This window comes from Kogia breviceps, chromosome 18, assembly GCF_026419965.1.
Source record: "Kogia breviceps isolate mKogBre1 chromosome 18, mKogBre1 haplotype 1, whole genome shotgun sequence".
Lineage (NCBI taxonomy): Eukaryota > Metazoa > Chordata > Mammalia > Artiodactyla > Physeteridae > Kogia > Kogia breviceps.
The window spans coordinates 44,357,809-44,372,825 of NC_081327.1; the positions used below are offsets into that span (position 1 = coordinate 44,357,809).

The 15,017-nt window shown below is 48.0% G+C and overlaps 1 protein-coding gene across 2 annotated transcripts; it reads right to left on the reverse strand.

Moving 5' to 3' along the window:
• Window positions 1-595: 595 nt before the first annotated feature.
• MARVELD3 (MARVEL domain containing 3) lies at window positions 596-14,344 on the reverse strand. Of its 2 annotated transcripts, none has more exons than XM_059043969.2 (3): window positions 13,893-14,344; window positions 11,227-11,354; window positions 596-2,208 (listed from the first exon to the last, which is right to left on the reverse strand). In XM_059043969.2, the coding sequence occupies exons 1-3, from the start codon at window positions 14,279-14,281 to the stop codon at window positions 1,571-1,573; spliced, it is 1,155 nt and encodes a 384-aa protein (XP_058899952.1). In that variant the 5' UTR covers window positions 14,282-14,344; the 3' UTR covers window positions 596-1,570. The 2 variants fall into 2 exon arrangements, with proteins under 2 accessions (XP_058899952.1, XP_058899953.1); XM_059043970.2 differs by lacking the exon at window positions 596-2,208 and adding an exon at window positions 5,707-7,215 and having other exon boundaries at window positions 13,893-14,286.
• Between the last annotated feature and the right edge of the window lie 673 nt (window positions 14,345-15,017).

Genomic DNA, 15,017 nt, shown 5'->3' on the forward strand with positions numbered 1-15,017 from the left:
GGAAAAGAGTCAGCAAACATGCAGGGGTAAAATGGCCAACACACATCAGAGAGAGATGACGCTGACTGAATTTTTTTAATAGCCACTCTGGCATACATTGAAACGGGCTTACGTTTGCTGATTTCTTACTAACTGTATAGACAGTCTGAGATTCCTGTCAAAATTGCTGGTTTTAGAATTGTACTAAAAATTTGGTTTGAACTTATTAATAGTTTAATCTCATTTATAATATGAAAATAAAACAATGTTACGGGGCTTCCCTGGTGGCGCAGCGGTTGAGAGTCTGCCTGCCGATGCAGGGGACGCGGGTTCGTGCCCGGGTCCGGGAAGGTCCCACATGCCGCGGAGCGGCTGGGCCCGTGAACCATGGCCACTGAGCCTGCGCGTCTGGAGCCTGTGCTCCACAACGGGAGAGGCCACAACAGTGAGAGGCCCGCGTACCGCAAAAAAACCAAAAAAACCCACAATGTTACGAAAAAAGATGGCAACTAGAAAAACTACCCTTTATAATAAGAACATGTATATTTCTAGTTGCATCTTACATGAACGGAATATCTGAGACTAGTTGTAAAGTATAAGAACAGCTATAAAACTTGAGGTTAAAATTACTGAAAGAACTTTATTTTTGAGATTCAGTGTTAATGATCTGTTACGTTACGGAAACAATTCAGAATCGTGAGAGATTACAATCGACCTTTGAAGGCCTACTCTGTCGGGCGCTGGAAGGGATGCAGAAATAAAGAAGGCTCCAAAAATGCCTGTACAGTCCAGTAAACAACTGCTTTATCTCTGTACTCAGCTGAATAACACGTTTAAGAAGTTTATGAATTTTATTTCTCACTATTTGGAGGCGTCATGTTTCAGGAAATTATAAAATATTTCAGGAAAGTGAATTCCAATCAAATGACTTGAAACAAGAAAGCAACTAGCTTGGAAAGGTGGCAAAAACCATTTAATCTGAGCCCTACCCCAGAAATCCCAAGGAGGAACATGCATGCTAAAAGCACCTACCTGTCTTCAGGTTTCAGGGATCCAGCCTCTGGGACCTATGCAGTCATGGTATACTGTCGAATGGGCAGGAGAGTTTTCCTCCAGGAGAGAGCCAGAATGTAATTACTCATTTGGAATCTAATCACACAAATGCTTTATAATCATTCCCCTGGGATCAAATACAGGGGGAAACAGCATGTTTTTCTTAGTGATTTTAGTTCGGTCAGGCAAGCTATTTCCACTGTAACACTGGGCCTGCTACCCCTGATGTGTTGTTCTCATCTTTCAGAATTTCTCTGGCTACTTAGCTAGTATTATTACCTTACCATCTGGTAAGAGAGCCAAACCCTAAGCGTATATGCAAACTTCCAATGTTGCTCTTTGTAGCGAAGGTGGAGGTATTTTTTTCTAGCTCTCAGCCAACAAAGACATTGATAGAAAAATGGGATGATCATCTAGCTTTGCATTGGTGCCAGAGGGAACATTTATAAAATCAAGTCCACGGAAACTACATTTGTGTAGTGTGGTTTTTGAGAGAAACAAGGGGGCTGGGTTGACTTTTAGATTCCAGTAGTAGATCTCAGAGTATCCCAGACCACAGGTATCCTGGTGCATCATTATAATTGCTGTGCTGTTCTTGGCTGTCCCTGTAGTGCCGCTGTTCTCGGTAGCTCCGCAGGGCCAGCACCACGCTGGCGCCGTACATCACCACCAGGAGACAAGCAAAGGTGGCTGCTGCTCCATCAGTGCCTGCCAGCTGGCAGTTCATCCAGGTGAGACCCCTGCGGGCATAGACCCTCTCTCTTGTCTTGCAGGTGTCTGTGGCATTGATCCGCAAGGCCTCGTGGAGGTAAAGGCCGATGCCCACGCAGTAGCCCAATGCCGCGAGGAGGCTGAAGGCAGCCTCCAAGAGGAGCCACTTTCCTGGCAGTTTGTTTAGACTCTTGGCTCCTTGGAGTAAAACACCCAAGGTGAGGACACCCAGCCCCAGAGAAACAACCACGCCGCTGTATATCAGGGGCGCCCGGAGGATCGTGTACTGCTGGTCCAGCTGCCGAACCTGCTCCAGCTCAGTGCCCTCAAACGGTGAGTAATAGTTGTTCCCAAAGCCACCGCCGCTGGTAAAGCTGGCACTGAATCCAGCAAGGACAAAGTAGGAGGCCACGATACACATGAGAACCATCCCATTCAATATCACCTCCACTATCTGTATCACACCTAGGAGGAGAGAGATTGGGAGTTTAACACTGATGTCACTCACCCAGGAAAGCTCTCTAGGTCAGGCAAGAGAAATACCACCTGACTGTGAGGACACGGTCACACTCACCATTAACATCCTTGGTTTTTGTTTTTTAATACTCATGTTTGAAAATCAAAATGCCACTGTGGAAAAACTTTTGGCCATTACTTTAAAAACTATACATACACTTACCATGTGACCTTGCAACTGTACCCCTGAGCATTCATCCTAAAGAAATGAAAACTTCGGTCTACACAAAAACATGTACACAGATGTCACAGTAAACCCTAATGCCCTCCAATGGGCGAATGGTTCAACAGTGTGGTACAGCCATCCCCAGGGAAACTCTACTCAGCAATGAAAAGGAATGAGCAGCTGATACTCGGAACAACTCGGATGGATCTCAAGGGATTCATGATGAGTGAAAAATGCCAGTCCCAAAAGCTTACACACTGTATGATTCCATTTACATAACAGTCTCAAGATGAGAACAGATTAGTGGTTGTCAGGGAGGAGTGGGATTGGGGGAGCGGGAGGGGGATGGGTGTGCCTACACCATAGTGGGGAGCGCTAGGGAGGTTCCAATGATGGAACAGTTCTGTAGCTGATTGTGGCAGTGGTCACACGAATCTACACGGGGTAAAACCGCACAGACCTGCACTCACACAGACATGAGTGCGTGTAACGCTGGTAGAATCTAACTAAGCTCTGGAGAGTGTCAGTTTCCTGGTTGTGATTTTGAACTATAGTCACCACTGGGGAAAACTGGGTTAAGGATACACAGGATCCCTGTTTATATTAGCTATGTTTTGTGAATCTATAATTATTTCAAATTTTAAAGTTTAAAAAAAATCAAAATGACATAAAAGGGCATAAACTGAGAAAAATCACCCATGTCCCTGTCCACCCTGTTCTCTACCCACAACCACTTTCATTATTTTCTAATATAACTTTCCAGTGTTCGCTTATGCAAGTAAAGGCACTCAAATCTGAATTTCATCCCCCCTTTCCCTGCTTGTGTCACAGGGAGGACACCACACACACTGCTCTGCATTGGGCTTTACTCTTCCTGGAGATGTTTTCAGATCAGCTCCTACAGTGTCCACATGCTCCGTTACGTGGCCTCCAAGCCCACTGTGTGGGTGGACCAGTCTATTCAGCCAGGATCCTACTGCTGGATACTTGGCCTGTTCACTTGGGGGGGGGGGGGTTCTTACAAGTTTAAAGAACCCGCAAATGCCACGAGGCAGTGGAAGCCAACAGGTGAATGGAGATGAATGTCGACTTGTCCAAAATCACCTTTCATTTGTCACTGACAGGGGTCCCAGCCTCTCGTTAGGCGTCTTCCGGGGAGAAGGTGTCCTGTTGTTCTCTCAGGGGTCCGAGATGAGAATGAAGAGAAAAGCATATGAACCTAGAGTGGGAATGCCAGGCTCACATCCCCGCTCTTTACTGCCTTGTGACCGTGCCCAAGTCACTGACTCTAAGCCTCAGACACTTCATCTGACACATGAAGGTAATGCCTCCCTGTCTTATCCCACAGGGCTGGGATGAGGCCCAAATGAAAGCAAGTATGTGAAAATACCTGGAAAATTATAAAATGTTATACAAGTGGACGGTGATGCTACCCAGTAACATATATAAAATGGAAGGAGAGGGGACTTCCCTGGTGGCGCAGTGGTCAAGAATCCACCTGCCAATGCAGGGGACACAGGTTCAATCCCCGGTCCAGGAAGATCCCACATGTCGCAGAGCAACTAAGCCCATGAGCCACAACTACTGAGCCTGCGCTCTGGAGCCTGGATGCCACAACTACTGAGCCCTCATGCCACAACTACTGAGCCCACGTGCTGCAACTAATGAAGCCCAGACGCCTAGAGCTTGTGCTCCGCAACAAGAGTAGCCATCACAATGAGAAGCCCGGGCACTGAAATGAAGAGTAGCCCCCGCTCGCCACAACTAGAGAAAGCCTGTGTGCAGCAATGAAGACCAAATGCGGCCAAAAAAAAAAAAAAATGAAGGGGATTAATAAGAGATTTAAGAAGAAAAGGGACAGGGACTTCCTTGGTGGTCCAGTGGGGAAAACTCGGCGCTCCCAATGCCGGGGGCCTTGGTGTTCAATACCTGGTTGGGGAACTAGATCCCACATGCCGCAATTAAGACCCGGTGAAGCCAAAATAAATAAATAAATATTTTTTAAAAAGAAGAAGAAGAAAAGGGACAAATTTATGAAAAGCACAGTTTCCCAGAAGTCAGGAAAACCCTCTAATACACAAGGGGGTACCACAACGTTTATAAACTGGGCAACTAAAGACCAGTATGTCTAATGTACTTAGGCAACAGCTACTGGGCCTGCTGATTCCATCTCCTGCTGGGCCCACGCAAATTCCTAGGAGGTCCACGGAACGCAGCAGTTAAGGGCTCTGACAGTTGAGAAGCTACATTCCTCTAATTTAAATCTGAAAATAACATCAGACCAGAACTGCCCACTCTCCTCCCAGGCACCATAAGCTACTGGCTACTCTCTCCCTACAAGCTGTACAAATTAATTGACCCAGACATCATTCTAATTCACAGGGAGTAGCTATCTCCCCCACCTAACACCTTTCTCTGCCTTGGTTTTCCCTCTGCATGCAGTTAACCTCTCACCCCCTGAAGGGAAGCAGGGATACTGTGCTACAAGATGTGGGCAACCTGAATGTTTCCTTCTGGGACAAGATTCTGCCAAAACAGCAGCGACATACTCCACGCAGCACGTATCTGCCATGCACATATCTGAAATGTAATATATCTATTGACAGATCTTGTCAACCACTCCACTGACTGCAACAATCAAGAGCAATAATGGTCTGTTGCTGGGGCCAGTGATGAAGAAATATGGCCACTGGATATTATCAGAGCACCAGCCAGGCCTGACCTGGCTTTGCTGAAAACATCGAACAGGTTCAAGTATTGCCAAGCATGCTGTTGGTGCAGAAAGATTCACAGACATCAGGAGAAAAGAAAAGAGTGGCCTACTAGAGCTAGCAGTTTATCCCTATGGAGGGATAAACTGTAGAGGGAAGTGGAAACTGAAACAGACCAGAGATTTTTATTGTAAAATAGCATCTTTTTGGGTGAGGCTGCTTTTGTGGCTGATCATTTAATACTCTGCTTAACTAAACATCTACTATCTGCCTTTTCACTGTAAATGTGAAAAAACTGAGGAAAGCAAATCAAATTAAAACATTTTTTTCTAAAATAAGACTAAGACATGTGCAGTCAAGTCTTACATAAAATGAAAAAAAAATTTTAATTTCCTCTCCAGAAGCAAATACTGTTAATACATTCTTATATATTCTTCAAGAAGTTTTCTAATCATATACAAGCAACTATAGGTATTTCCTTTTGTAAACCCAAATGGAACTCACCTTTTAAATGTGACAAGAAAATAATATTATAAACGTATTGTAAAGAGAACCATCACCCCCAAATTAAAATTTTTCTTTGGATTTTTATTGGAGTCACATAAAGCAAAGAACATATTCACTTGTACCAAGAATATATTATAATGGGCCATAAGTCCTAATTTAACATGAAGTAACAACCCATGAAGTTGTCTGGCCAAAAGTAGCATACTTATCCTGGGAAAGATTTTACTTTCTTTAATTTTGGATGGATCCTGAATTCCAGATGTCGGGTTGAATTCATCGTACAATGGTACATTTACAAGAGGTACAAAACACTTATTGAGCTTTCAAGCCCACTGTAAGGGGCTTGTTAGAAGACCTCCTTTGCAACCCAGTGAATTAATCTGATTCCTCTCTCCTCAGCCCACGTCTCCCTCCAGCTTATATCTTACAGCAGCAGTTTCTCAGGCATCCCCAACCCCTGCCATCCAGAGCATTAAGGGAGTGAAGGGCCTAGAGTTCATGGAGGAAAAAATTCGAGGCTAATCTGCTTAAGACAGCTGTGTTTAGAGAACTTCAGGCTGAAATGTTTTTTCATGTCTGTGTGGCTTTTCATGAACTTTGAGGATAAGGTTCTTCAAATTCACTTGGTTATCTCCCTTTATTCACTCAAGAAGTACATTTTGCTGCAGCATATGCCTTTTCTTTGTGGGTCTTGGGCTCTAGTTTTGGTTGTTTTTTTGTTGTTGTTTTGTTTTTGTTTTTTAAAGTAATTTTGGTTAGTCCCTCACCAACAGAGGGCTCCAGGACCAGGGTTTATTACATCAGGCAGTGCTGCTTCATGTACCCTGGAGCTAGGCCCAGCAAACTAAAATTGGTCTGTTACTTTCCAAGGGTTGGCAAGTTCTACAACAAAATATTCCACGGAAGACAGTGGTTCAGAGTAACTTCCATCACTCAAGTTTTTCGGAACGTTTTAAAGAGCCTAAAACTCCAGCATTTCCGCGGGCTTCTCTTTCAGCTTCCTAACCTTTCGGTAATCCCTGATGGCCAGCACGGCCCCCAGGGCAAAGACCCCAATGCCCAGGGCAGCAAAGATTCCAGCACCTATGTCTCCCCCATGGAAACTGCAGCTGAAGCCACTGTATCCTTTCCTCTGGTACAGCGCCTCCCTCTCCTTACAAATGGGAGAGGCGTAGGCAGCCGAGAGGTTGTGGAAGTAGAAGTACAAGGCTGGGATGTATGCCCCGGCAATGAGCACGTCCAACAAGCCTTCAATCACCAGCCATAGGGGGCAATGCCATGGGACCCGCAGGACGCCCATGGCGATGAGGAGGCAGCAGAAGGCCGTGAGGGCTCCGCTGCAGGCCATTGCCACGGTGACCATGGGCAGCTTTAGCTGGTAGAACTGGACATCCAGCTGCTGCGCTTTCTCCCCGTCAGCACCATCGAAACCACTGTAAGCCCCTCCGTACTGGTAGTAGTAAATGCCCCCCAGGCTGGTGATGCCCGTGTAGCCCCCTGTGGAACTGTAAGACACAGAGCTGCAGGCCAGGATCAGCAAATTCAGGAGAACCTCCAGCATTTGGCAGCAGGCTGCAAAAGAAGGGCGTGTTACCATTTTGAGAGATGCTACTTTGCACTTGGAGACTTCCACCTTGAGGCTTATCTTCCCCATGGCAGCTCACATCACAGCCAGCTCTTTATTCTGCCCCCTGGAAGGCCTGAGCAGCCAAAGCTGCATGATTAGCATTAGATGGTATCAGGGAACTGTGGTCTCCAGAAATGATGTCAGAGGTACTTTGGACTGAAACGTGTAACTCTCAAAAGAGCAAAGCAGCCTGCCCCAGGTGGGCTGCAGGACGATGGGGGCAGAAATCAGGCCAGTGAGCAGAAAGAAAGGTGTCCTTTATGGAAAGCAAGAACATTCTCTGCCCTAGCCCTTCCCTGCCAAAAAGACTGAAAAATAGTTATATCCTCTTTAGATATGTTTTGTGGCCATCTTCAGTTTGAAAGAGGAAATTTCTCCAAATTTGAAGGAGCTTATACCATAGTGCTTAAAAAATATAATGACATTAGAAAAAAAGCATGGAATTTATCCGTCAGAATGTTAACCGTGGATCACATGTATTAGGGATAGGAAAGGTTAAGTTAATTAAACCTATAAGGCTTACTGAATTAGAGAAACATAATTGGTTTTACTGTTCTTAGACTTTAATTCAATAAGTATGTTTTAAAGTTTTGTTTTCTTTTAGTTTCCCTAAAGAGCAAATCTGGGCTATGATATCTTCCCAGGGCTGGATTTTTTCAGGACCCTTGGCTGCTTTATCTTGGACGATGAAAGAGCCCCAGATCTTCCCCCAAAGCTGGCTACTTTCCTTAAAGTCAGCTTTACTGTTGTATAACTTATACATAACAAAATGGCCCGCATTAAGCAAACAGCTTAGTAAGTTTTGACAACTGTGTATGCCATGTAATCATAATCAAGATATAGACTGTTTTCATCCCTCCAGAAAGTTCCCTAGTCACCCCTTGTGGTCAACCCCTCACCTTCCTCCTCAGGCCACCACTGATCTATTCTCTGCCGTTAGAAACTACGTTTGTCTTTCTCGAATTTCATGCAAATGGAATCATACAGTTCATGTACTCTTCTGTGTGTTGCTTCTTTTTCTCAGCATAATATACAGCTGGGTGCTTCTGAGCTGGGAGTTGTACGTGCTGACATAGGCTCAGTCCCATAAGCACTGAGTTAGGGTATTAAATAAGCATATAAAAGGGGGACGGAGAATGCAAGTTGGGGGGCAAAACCCCCACCACTGTCCCTCTGAACCTTTTCAGTGTGGTCACAAGTCAATGCCACTGGCAGTGAGAAGCCATCTCAAAACTAAACCTCCAGGCTCTGAGTGAGAGACAGCACCACTGACTATAGAGATTACAATGTTTGGAGAGAGAATGAAATTAAATTTTTAAGGATGGTTTGCAAGTAAGGCAAACATCCAGCCCTTGCATCAAGCTGAATGCAAACATCACCCCTTTTTTTTTTTCTTCACAATTTCCTTGTTACACTGGCCTAGCTCTCCTTCTACGATCTTCTCCATCATGATTTGAGCACCAAAGGTTAAAGGAAGAGGAAAAGGACAAAAGGGAAAGGGGAAGCTGCTCCAAATGCAAATCGGAGGGAGCCAGGAGGGGAGCAAGCCATGTACCTTCTCCCCAGGGAACTTGTAATTCCTCACCAGTCTCTCCAAATAATAAACCTATAACACAACCTATAAATGACAGGATTCCTAGTGATCTGATATGCACATATGACATCTGTACTTGTTGTTTATCTGATCTTTATCCTCATCCTTTAAAGATTTTAGTAGCTGAGGAGTCTTGCCCGTAACCGTGAATTCGGGGCCTATCTCTTTTTGTCAGTGTTCCACTGAACTTCCTAAGGGTGACTCAGCCCAAACTGCAGGGTCTCCGTAGGAAGTTAGAGAGAGCCACAGCTGCCTCCCATTTTTGCCAGTTTGCTGGAGGAGGACATGGTTTCACTGATGAGGAAAAGAAATCACAGAAGATCTACTCTAAGAGGAGGCTGAAAATCTTCAGGTGACCTTTACCCAGGTGTGAATTTCCTGTTTGAGACAAGTTCCCAGTGTTTAATGGCTGTTGCTCTCAACACAACACAGCATTGTGTATTTATATGGGTCCCTGCGTGTCCAGAGATCTTTATAAGCCCTCATTTGTTAGCTTCTGACTGCTGAACTATCCTTTCACTATCTTGACTCAGAAACCCAACATCTAGGCCCAACCAAATAGCCAGAAGCAATCAAAGCTAAATCAGGGGCCTCAAGCTCTGAATCAATTGCTGAAGAATACCTCTAGAGAGAAACCTGTTAAAGAGCCTCTGGCTTATTCCTATTATTTATATCATCAAGAAAAGAAGGTCAAGCACGTAAACCACTTCAGGCCTTAGAGTCAGGCTCTAACTTTCAATTCCAGCTCTTCCACTTAACTGCTGTGTGACTTTGTATAACTTACTGTACCTCTCTGAGCCTCAGGAGTTGTTGAGAGAAATTAAAAGCAACGGGGTGGGGCTTCCCTGGTGGCGCAGTGGTTGAGAGTCCGCCTGCCAATGCAGGGGACATGGGTTCGTGCCCCGGTCCGGGAGGATCCCGCATGCCGCAGAGCGGCTGGGCCCATGAGCTGAGCCTGCGCGGGCCCATGAGCTGAGCTGCTGAGCCTGCGCGTCTGGAGCCTGTGCTCTGCAACGGGAGAGGCCACAACAGTGAGAGGCCCGTGTAACGCAAAAAACAAAAAAACAAACAACAACAACAACAAAAAAAGCAACGGGGTGTGCCAACATACAGTAAACTAGGATTCTTGTACCTGGATTGCCTAGAGCTCTTCAATGAAAGTTCTACATAATTCCATAATAAGGTATCTCATTGTAATCATTCTAACAGACATCTTCAGGGGCTTCCCTGGTGGCACAGTGGTTAAGAATACCCCTGCCAATGCAGGGGACACGAGTTTGAGCCCTGGTCCGGGAAGATCCACATGCCACGGAGCAACTAAGCCCGTGTGCCACAACTACTGAGGCTATGCTCTAGAGCCCGCAAGCCACAACTACTGAAGCCTGCGCACCTAAAGCCCGTGCTCCACAACAAGAGAAGCCACCGCAATGAGAAGCCTGCTCACCACAGAGAGGAGCCCCTGCTCGCCACAACTAGAGAAAGCCCGCACGCAGCAATGAAGACCCAATGCGGCCAAAAATAAATAAATTTTTTAAAAAAATAAAGAGAGACATTTTCAGGTAAAAGTTCCATGATTTCTCCCCCTTAGGCCAAGAAGTTTTCCCTTCTTAGTCATAGGTAGCCGAGGAAAATTTCTTACCAAATCATGTGAGCCATAAGGATAAGATTTTCTTCACCCTGACAAACCAGATTTTCTTCATTGTTGGCAAGGCCAGGCCTGGTGCTAGGGTGGGCACTCTGGGAAACCACATTTGGAGCTGACACATGATATTATTTAAGTGTTCTTCATACTGTGGATTCTAATAAGTGTGGTTTTTTGTTTTTGTTTGTTTTCAATGAAACAGAAGTTACTGCCCTTCGTAGGTGATGGCGTGTTGTTTCATGATGTGTGTGTGCACATGCACGCACATGTGAACTTGTTCTTAATATGAAACCTATTTCTTACTGTGGGTCTCAGTTAACATTTAAAAGCCATGATGGCAGGTTTGGGCATCGGATCACCCGTCCTGTGGCATGAGCTCAACCTGGCTGCCGTCTCCGGTGATCTCTCTTTAACTCGGCCCCCCTTGCCAGACGGGCCCCCCTCTGACAGCCGGCAACTCAGAGCTGGCTCTGAAAACTGCAGGCACGACTGCCTCACCACACCCGGGCCCGTCTGAGGAGAAACACGGGAAACCTAGCCGCCCCTTTCAGATGTTCCTACCCTTCTTTAGAAAGTGTGAACTTCACACAGGTATGAAAACGAAAATACGAGGAAACCAAAAGGGAAGTCGGCTTGAATTTTTGCTCCATCATCTCGGACCCCGTCCAGAACCACCAGCAACGGTAAGTAATTGGTCAAACTGCCTACAAAATGGCTCACCTCTCGCGGTGCACAGGTATCTGCACTTGTGGCATTCCAGGAGCCCTTTAGCCTCTGACTGGTAATATTCCACTTCCTCTAGTCCAGGCCTGGGGGTCGAAAGCGGATATCTCCCTGCAGTGGGCTCACTATAATCAAACACATGTGTGGCCATTAGTGGGCTTCAAATTCAATAGCTTGTTCAGCATTAGAACTCTGGACACCTCACGCTGGGCTCAGACATTAAAGAATGCACAGAACAGAAAATCTGCCACAGATTTCATACTCCAGAGAATTTTCTGGTTTAGCAGCTATACAAGGCCTCCAAACACTTGGCCCAGTTCTGCTAATTAAACACATCACTTATCTCAGTAATTCTGAGCCCCGCCTCCCATGCTGGCCTGGCCTGCAGGGGAGGGGTGTGTGTGTGTGTTGGGGGGGTTATCTAACAGGTAGCTGGGAGCCACCTGGGAGAGCTTTTCAGTTCAGTGAGGACCAGGCCCTCTTCAAAACTAGTTTGCATTCACAAGACTGATGCCCAGGCTGGCATTCTCTTCCTTCCCTTGTTACTTTGGAAAGAGTTGAATCCACAATCATCCTCTAGGCTATGGGTGGTACAGACAACTTTGGACATCTTCACATCTCTCCCTCTTCCTCTGCCAGCCCTGGAATATTCTGTTCCTTCTCCTCACCCCCCCGCCACCCTTCCCTATCACTTTATCCAGCACATCCTGGGCTTTGTCCAAGATTCAGTGGTGAATGGTGGGGGCTGCATTCTACTAGCTGGGCTCCAGGGATCCTTCTAGAACATAGATCTCACCATGTATTTTTTGGGTTTGAAATCCATAAAGTCCAAACTTTAAGCACAGCAAGGGAGGGCCCGTGCTCATCTCTCTCCACTCACAAACTCGTGTTCACAGACCCAGCCATAGTGAACTGCCCCTCTCCCCGCCCCAAAAGGTGACCAGCATTCCCATGCCTCTGGGAATTCCCAGAATTCCCGCGGTGCCTCTGGGTCACCGTGGAAACTACTTCTCTGCTTGAGACAGCCTCTTGCTCCTCCAGAACTCAGCTTTGAGGCTATCTCCTCCAGGAAACATTCCAGAGCCCAATCAGGGCCCCAGTTCTGTTCTCTTTGTGTCTGTCCCCCCGCTGGAATGGCACATTTCACAAGTGCTGCAAATTGGCCTGTTGACTTGTCAGTGTCCTGTGGACACCGTGAGTATATCACTGTAGTCCCTGGCCCTACCTCCCATCCATTAAATACATGCTTGTTATGTGGAGGAGAGACAGAAATAAATTGCTCTTGGTTTTAAACCACCAACTGTGAGCAAAAGAAGCAAAAGTATTCCCTTCACTAGCTTTGGGGCTTGGCGGGGGTGGGGACAGGGGGACCAGGACACCAGTTTAGAAGGAAACCTAAACATGAAGCTCTGGATTCTCCCAGGCCTGGCAGCCGCAATGCAGTGTGGCTTTAGGCAGGGAGACAATAGCCAGCGCCTGTGACTGTAACTGGGCACACCCTTTGTCACAGTTTGGCTAGTTAGTTCTAGATAATGTAACATAAACTCAGGATAATAGCTTTTCCGCTGTGTGGACACAACCAGAAGAGAGACTGGCCTTAAGCCTCCAAGTTCCATAGCAGAGAGGAGCCTGGACTCCTCCTAGGGACGAGGGCAAAAACCAGCAGGCAGTCATCACTCCAGTACCTTCCTGTCTCCTTCTTGGCCTGGCATCTAATCTGGGCATTCAGTAATATTTGTGGAGTTGGATGGAATGTGCAATGGAAAAAAGACCACTTCCCTAGAGGGGGAGTGGAGTCTAGGACCACCGCCTCTCTTTTCTTACCCTCTCCCAGCTCACAGTCTTCCAGAACGTCATGATGCTTTCATCCCACAGGCCTTATGGGAACTCTGTTCTACAAGGTAGTGAGGGCAAAGTTTGTCCATTCAGGTGGGTGGGGTCTGAAACAATCATGGGATTTGAATGAGGCTGCCCAGAAAGACCTCAATGACAAAAGGGGAAAAAAAAATCTCTGCCCTTTTGTGCAGAGTTTTAGGTACATTCAGTTCTTTGGCTAAAAGTGTATCTTCTCCCAGCTGTCTGGTTTTGAAATGCATATACCCCTAGAAGGGATTACACATTAAACTATTAGCTTTTCATTGGTCTTTTATTAGGCCTGGGCCTCCAGGGAACTGGACTTTGGGGAGGGCTGGTTTTGGAGCACAGGACAAGGGTCTGAAGCCCCAAGGGGCAGTCCTGTGACCACATGGGTGGGGGTCAGAGAGGGGCCTCAGGTTAACCCAACCCACCCAATCTTTCCCACCCTTCCCTTTCCAGTCCTGAAGTCCTCTCTTCCTCTTTACCTGGTGCCCGGTCCTTTCACTGCTAAGGTGGGGGTGGGGGGCAGGGGGGTGGAGGGGGGAGGGAGGTGGGGGGTAGGTCTCTGCGTTCATCAGGTTCAAGTCAAGGAGTCATCAGGTTCAAATCAAGGAGTGTGTGTGGGGGGGCACTGTAAGGTCTTCCTTGCCTCCCAGGTCACCTCTAAGAGCTCAAAAGGGAAGAATGGCACTTCCTTTAAACCAGCTTCCCAGGACAAGTAGCCGGGACAGCAGAACCGCGCAGACTGGCCTCAGACCCAGGCTTCCTCCGGGGCGAGGAAGAGGGCCCTCGCTGCCCCACCTCACCTTTCTGGTCCTCGGCGTCCGAGGCCCTCCTTCCGCAGGGGCGGTGGCTCCGGGGTTTCCCAAGGCGCGGGCCAGGGGGGCGGGGCCGCGTCCCAGGTCGGCCGCCGGGGTCCGTCCCGCGTCCGACTCTGGCGGGACTGTTCCCAAACTCTTTGTTCACCGCCACGATGGTCCCCGGCCCTGTGTCTGTCCTGGCGGGGTTCCCGGTCCCTCCCTCTGTCCTGGTCCCCGTCCCTCCGCCCGTCCCCGTTTCTCTCCCTGCGCCGGTCCCCGGCTCTGTCCCGCTGTCTCTCGGGGTGGCGGTCTCGGTCCGGGCGCGGGTGCCGGTCTGGGTCCCGCTCTCTTGGCCGGGCCCGGGACTCGCGATTCCCCGACGACTGTAGTTCCATGGCTCTGTTCCGCGTCCCCGCCCCGGAGCGACCCGAGGGCAACAATCCACAAGTTTCCCCGGCAGGTGGCCAAGCCCGAGGGCGGGGCAGGGCGGGGCGGGACGCTCACCTGCGCGCACGCGCACTAACCCCGCTGCGGGCCAGGAGAGCGTTCACTTGAGCGCGCGCGCCGGCAGGAGACGCTGCTGAGCGCGGTCCGGGGTCTGGGCGCGCGTGCGCCTGGATGGGGTGCGAGCTTGGAGCGTCTTGCTGCTTTACACACAGAGGAGAGGACTACCGCCCTCCCGCCATGCCCCGTCGGCCCTGAAGTATCCGCTTCGCGACTCCTCAAGATGGGCTGCCTAGGCAACTGTGCTCTCAACTGAACACCTTGGGTATGCTTCCCCAGAGTGTTCACCCATCCGCTCTCTCACCCATCCGTCCACTCAGCCCCCCAGCCGGCCCCCCAGCCACTGCCCTTATCTTCCTCCGTCTCCTGCTATCCTGACAACAACTGTGTTGTAGGGGACTTGAGGCCAGTTCATTCAAGAGTCCTGGACTCATAAATGTTTTTTTAAAAAATGATGAACCACACAGAATTGGCAGCCTTTTGCCAAGGAAGGATATTTTAAAACATACAAAATTGTCGTCTATTAATGAATTCTTTCAACGAATATGTGTGAGCCCCTAGCCTAGCAGGCGCGGGAGATCCAGTAATGAACTCTCCTTGTACGGTGCGTCCGTTCTACTGTGTGTG

Coding starts and splice junctions, on each gene's coding strand:
- MARVELD3 (XM_059043969.2), bottom strand. CDS start 14,281: ATGGAACTACAGTCGTCGGGGAATCGCGAGTCCCGGGCCCGGCCAAGA. Junction 11,355..13,892: donor GGACGCCGAGGACCAGAAAG/GTGAGGTGGGGC, acceptor GTTTGATTATAG/TGAGCCCACTGCAGGGAGAT. Junction 2,209..11,226: donor ATACCTGTGCACCGCGAGAG/GTGAGCCATTTT, acceptor CTCTCCTCCTAG/GTGTGATACAGATAGTGGAG.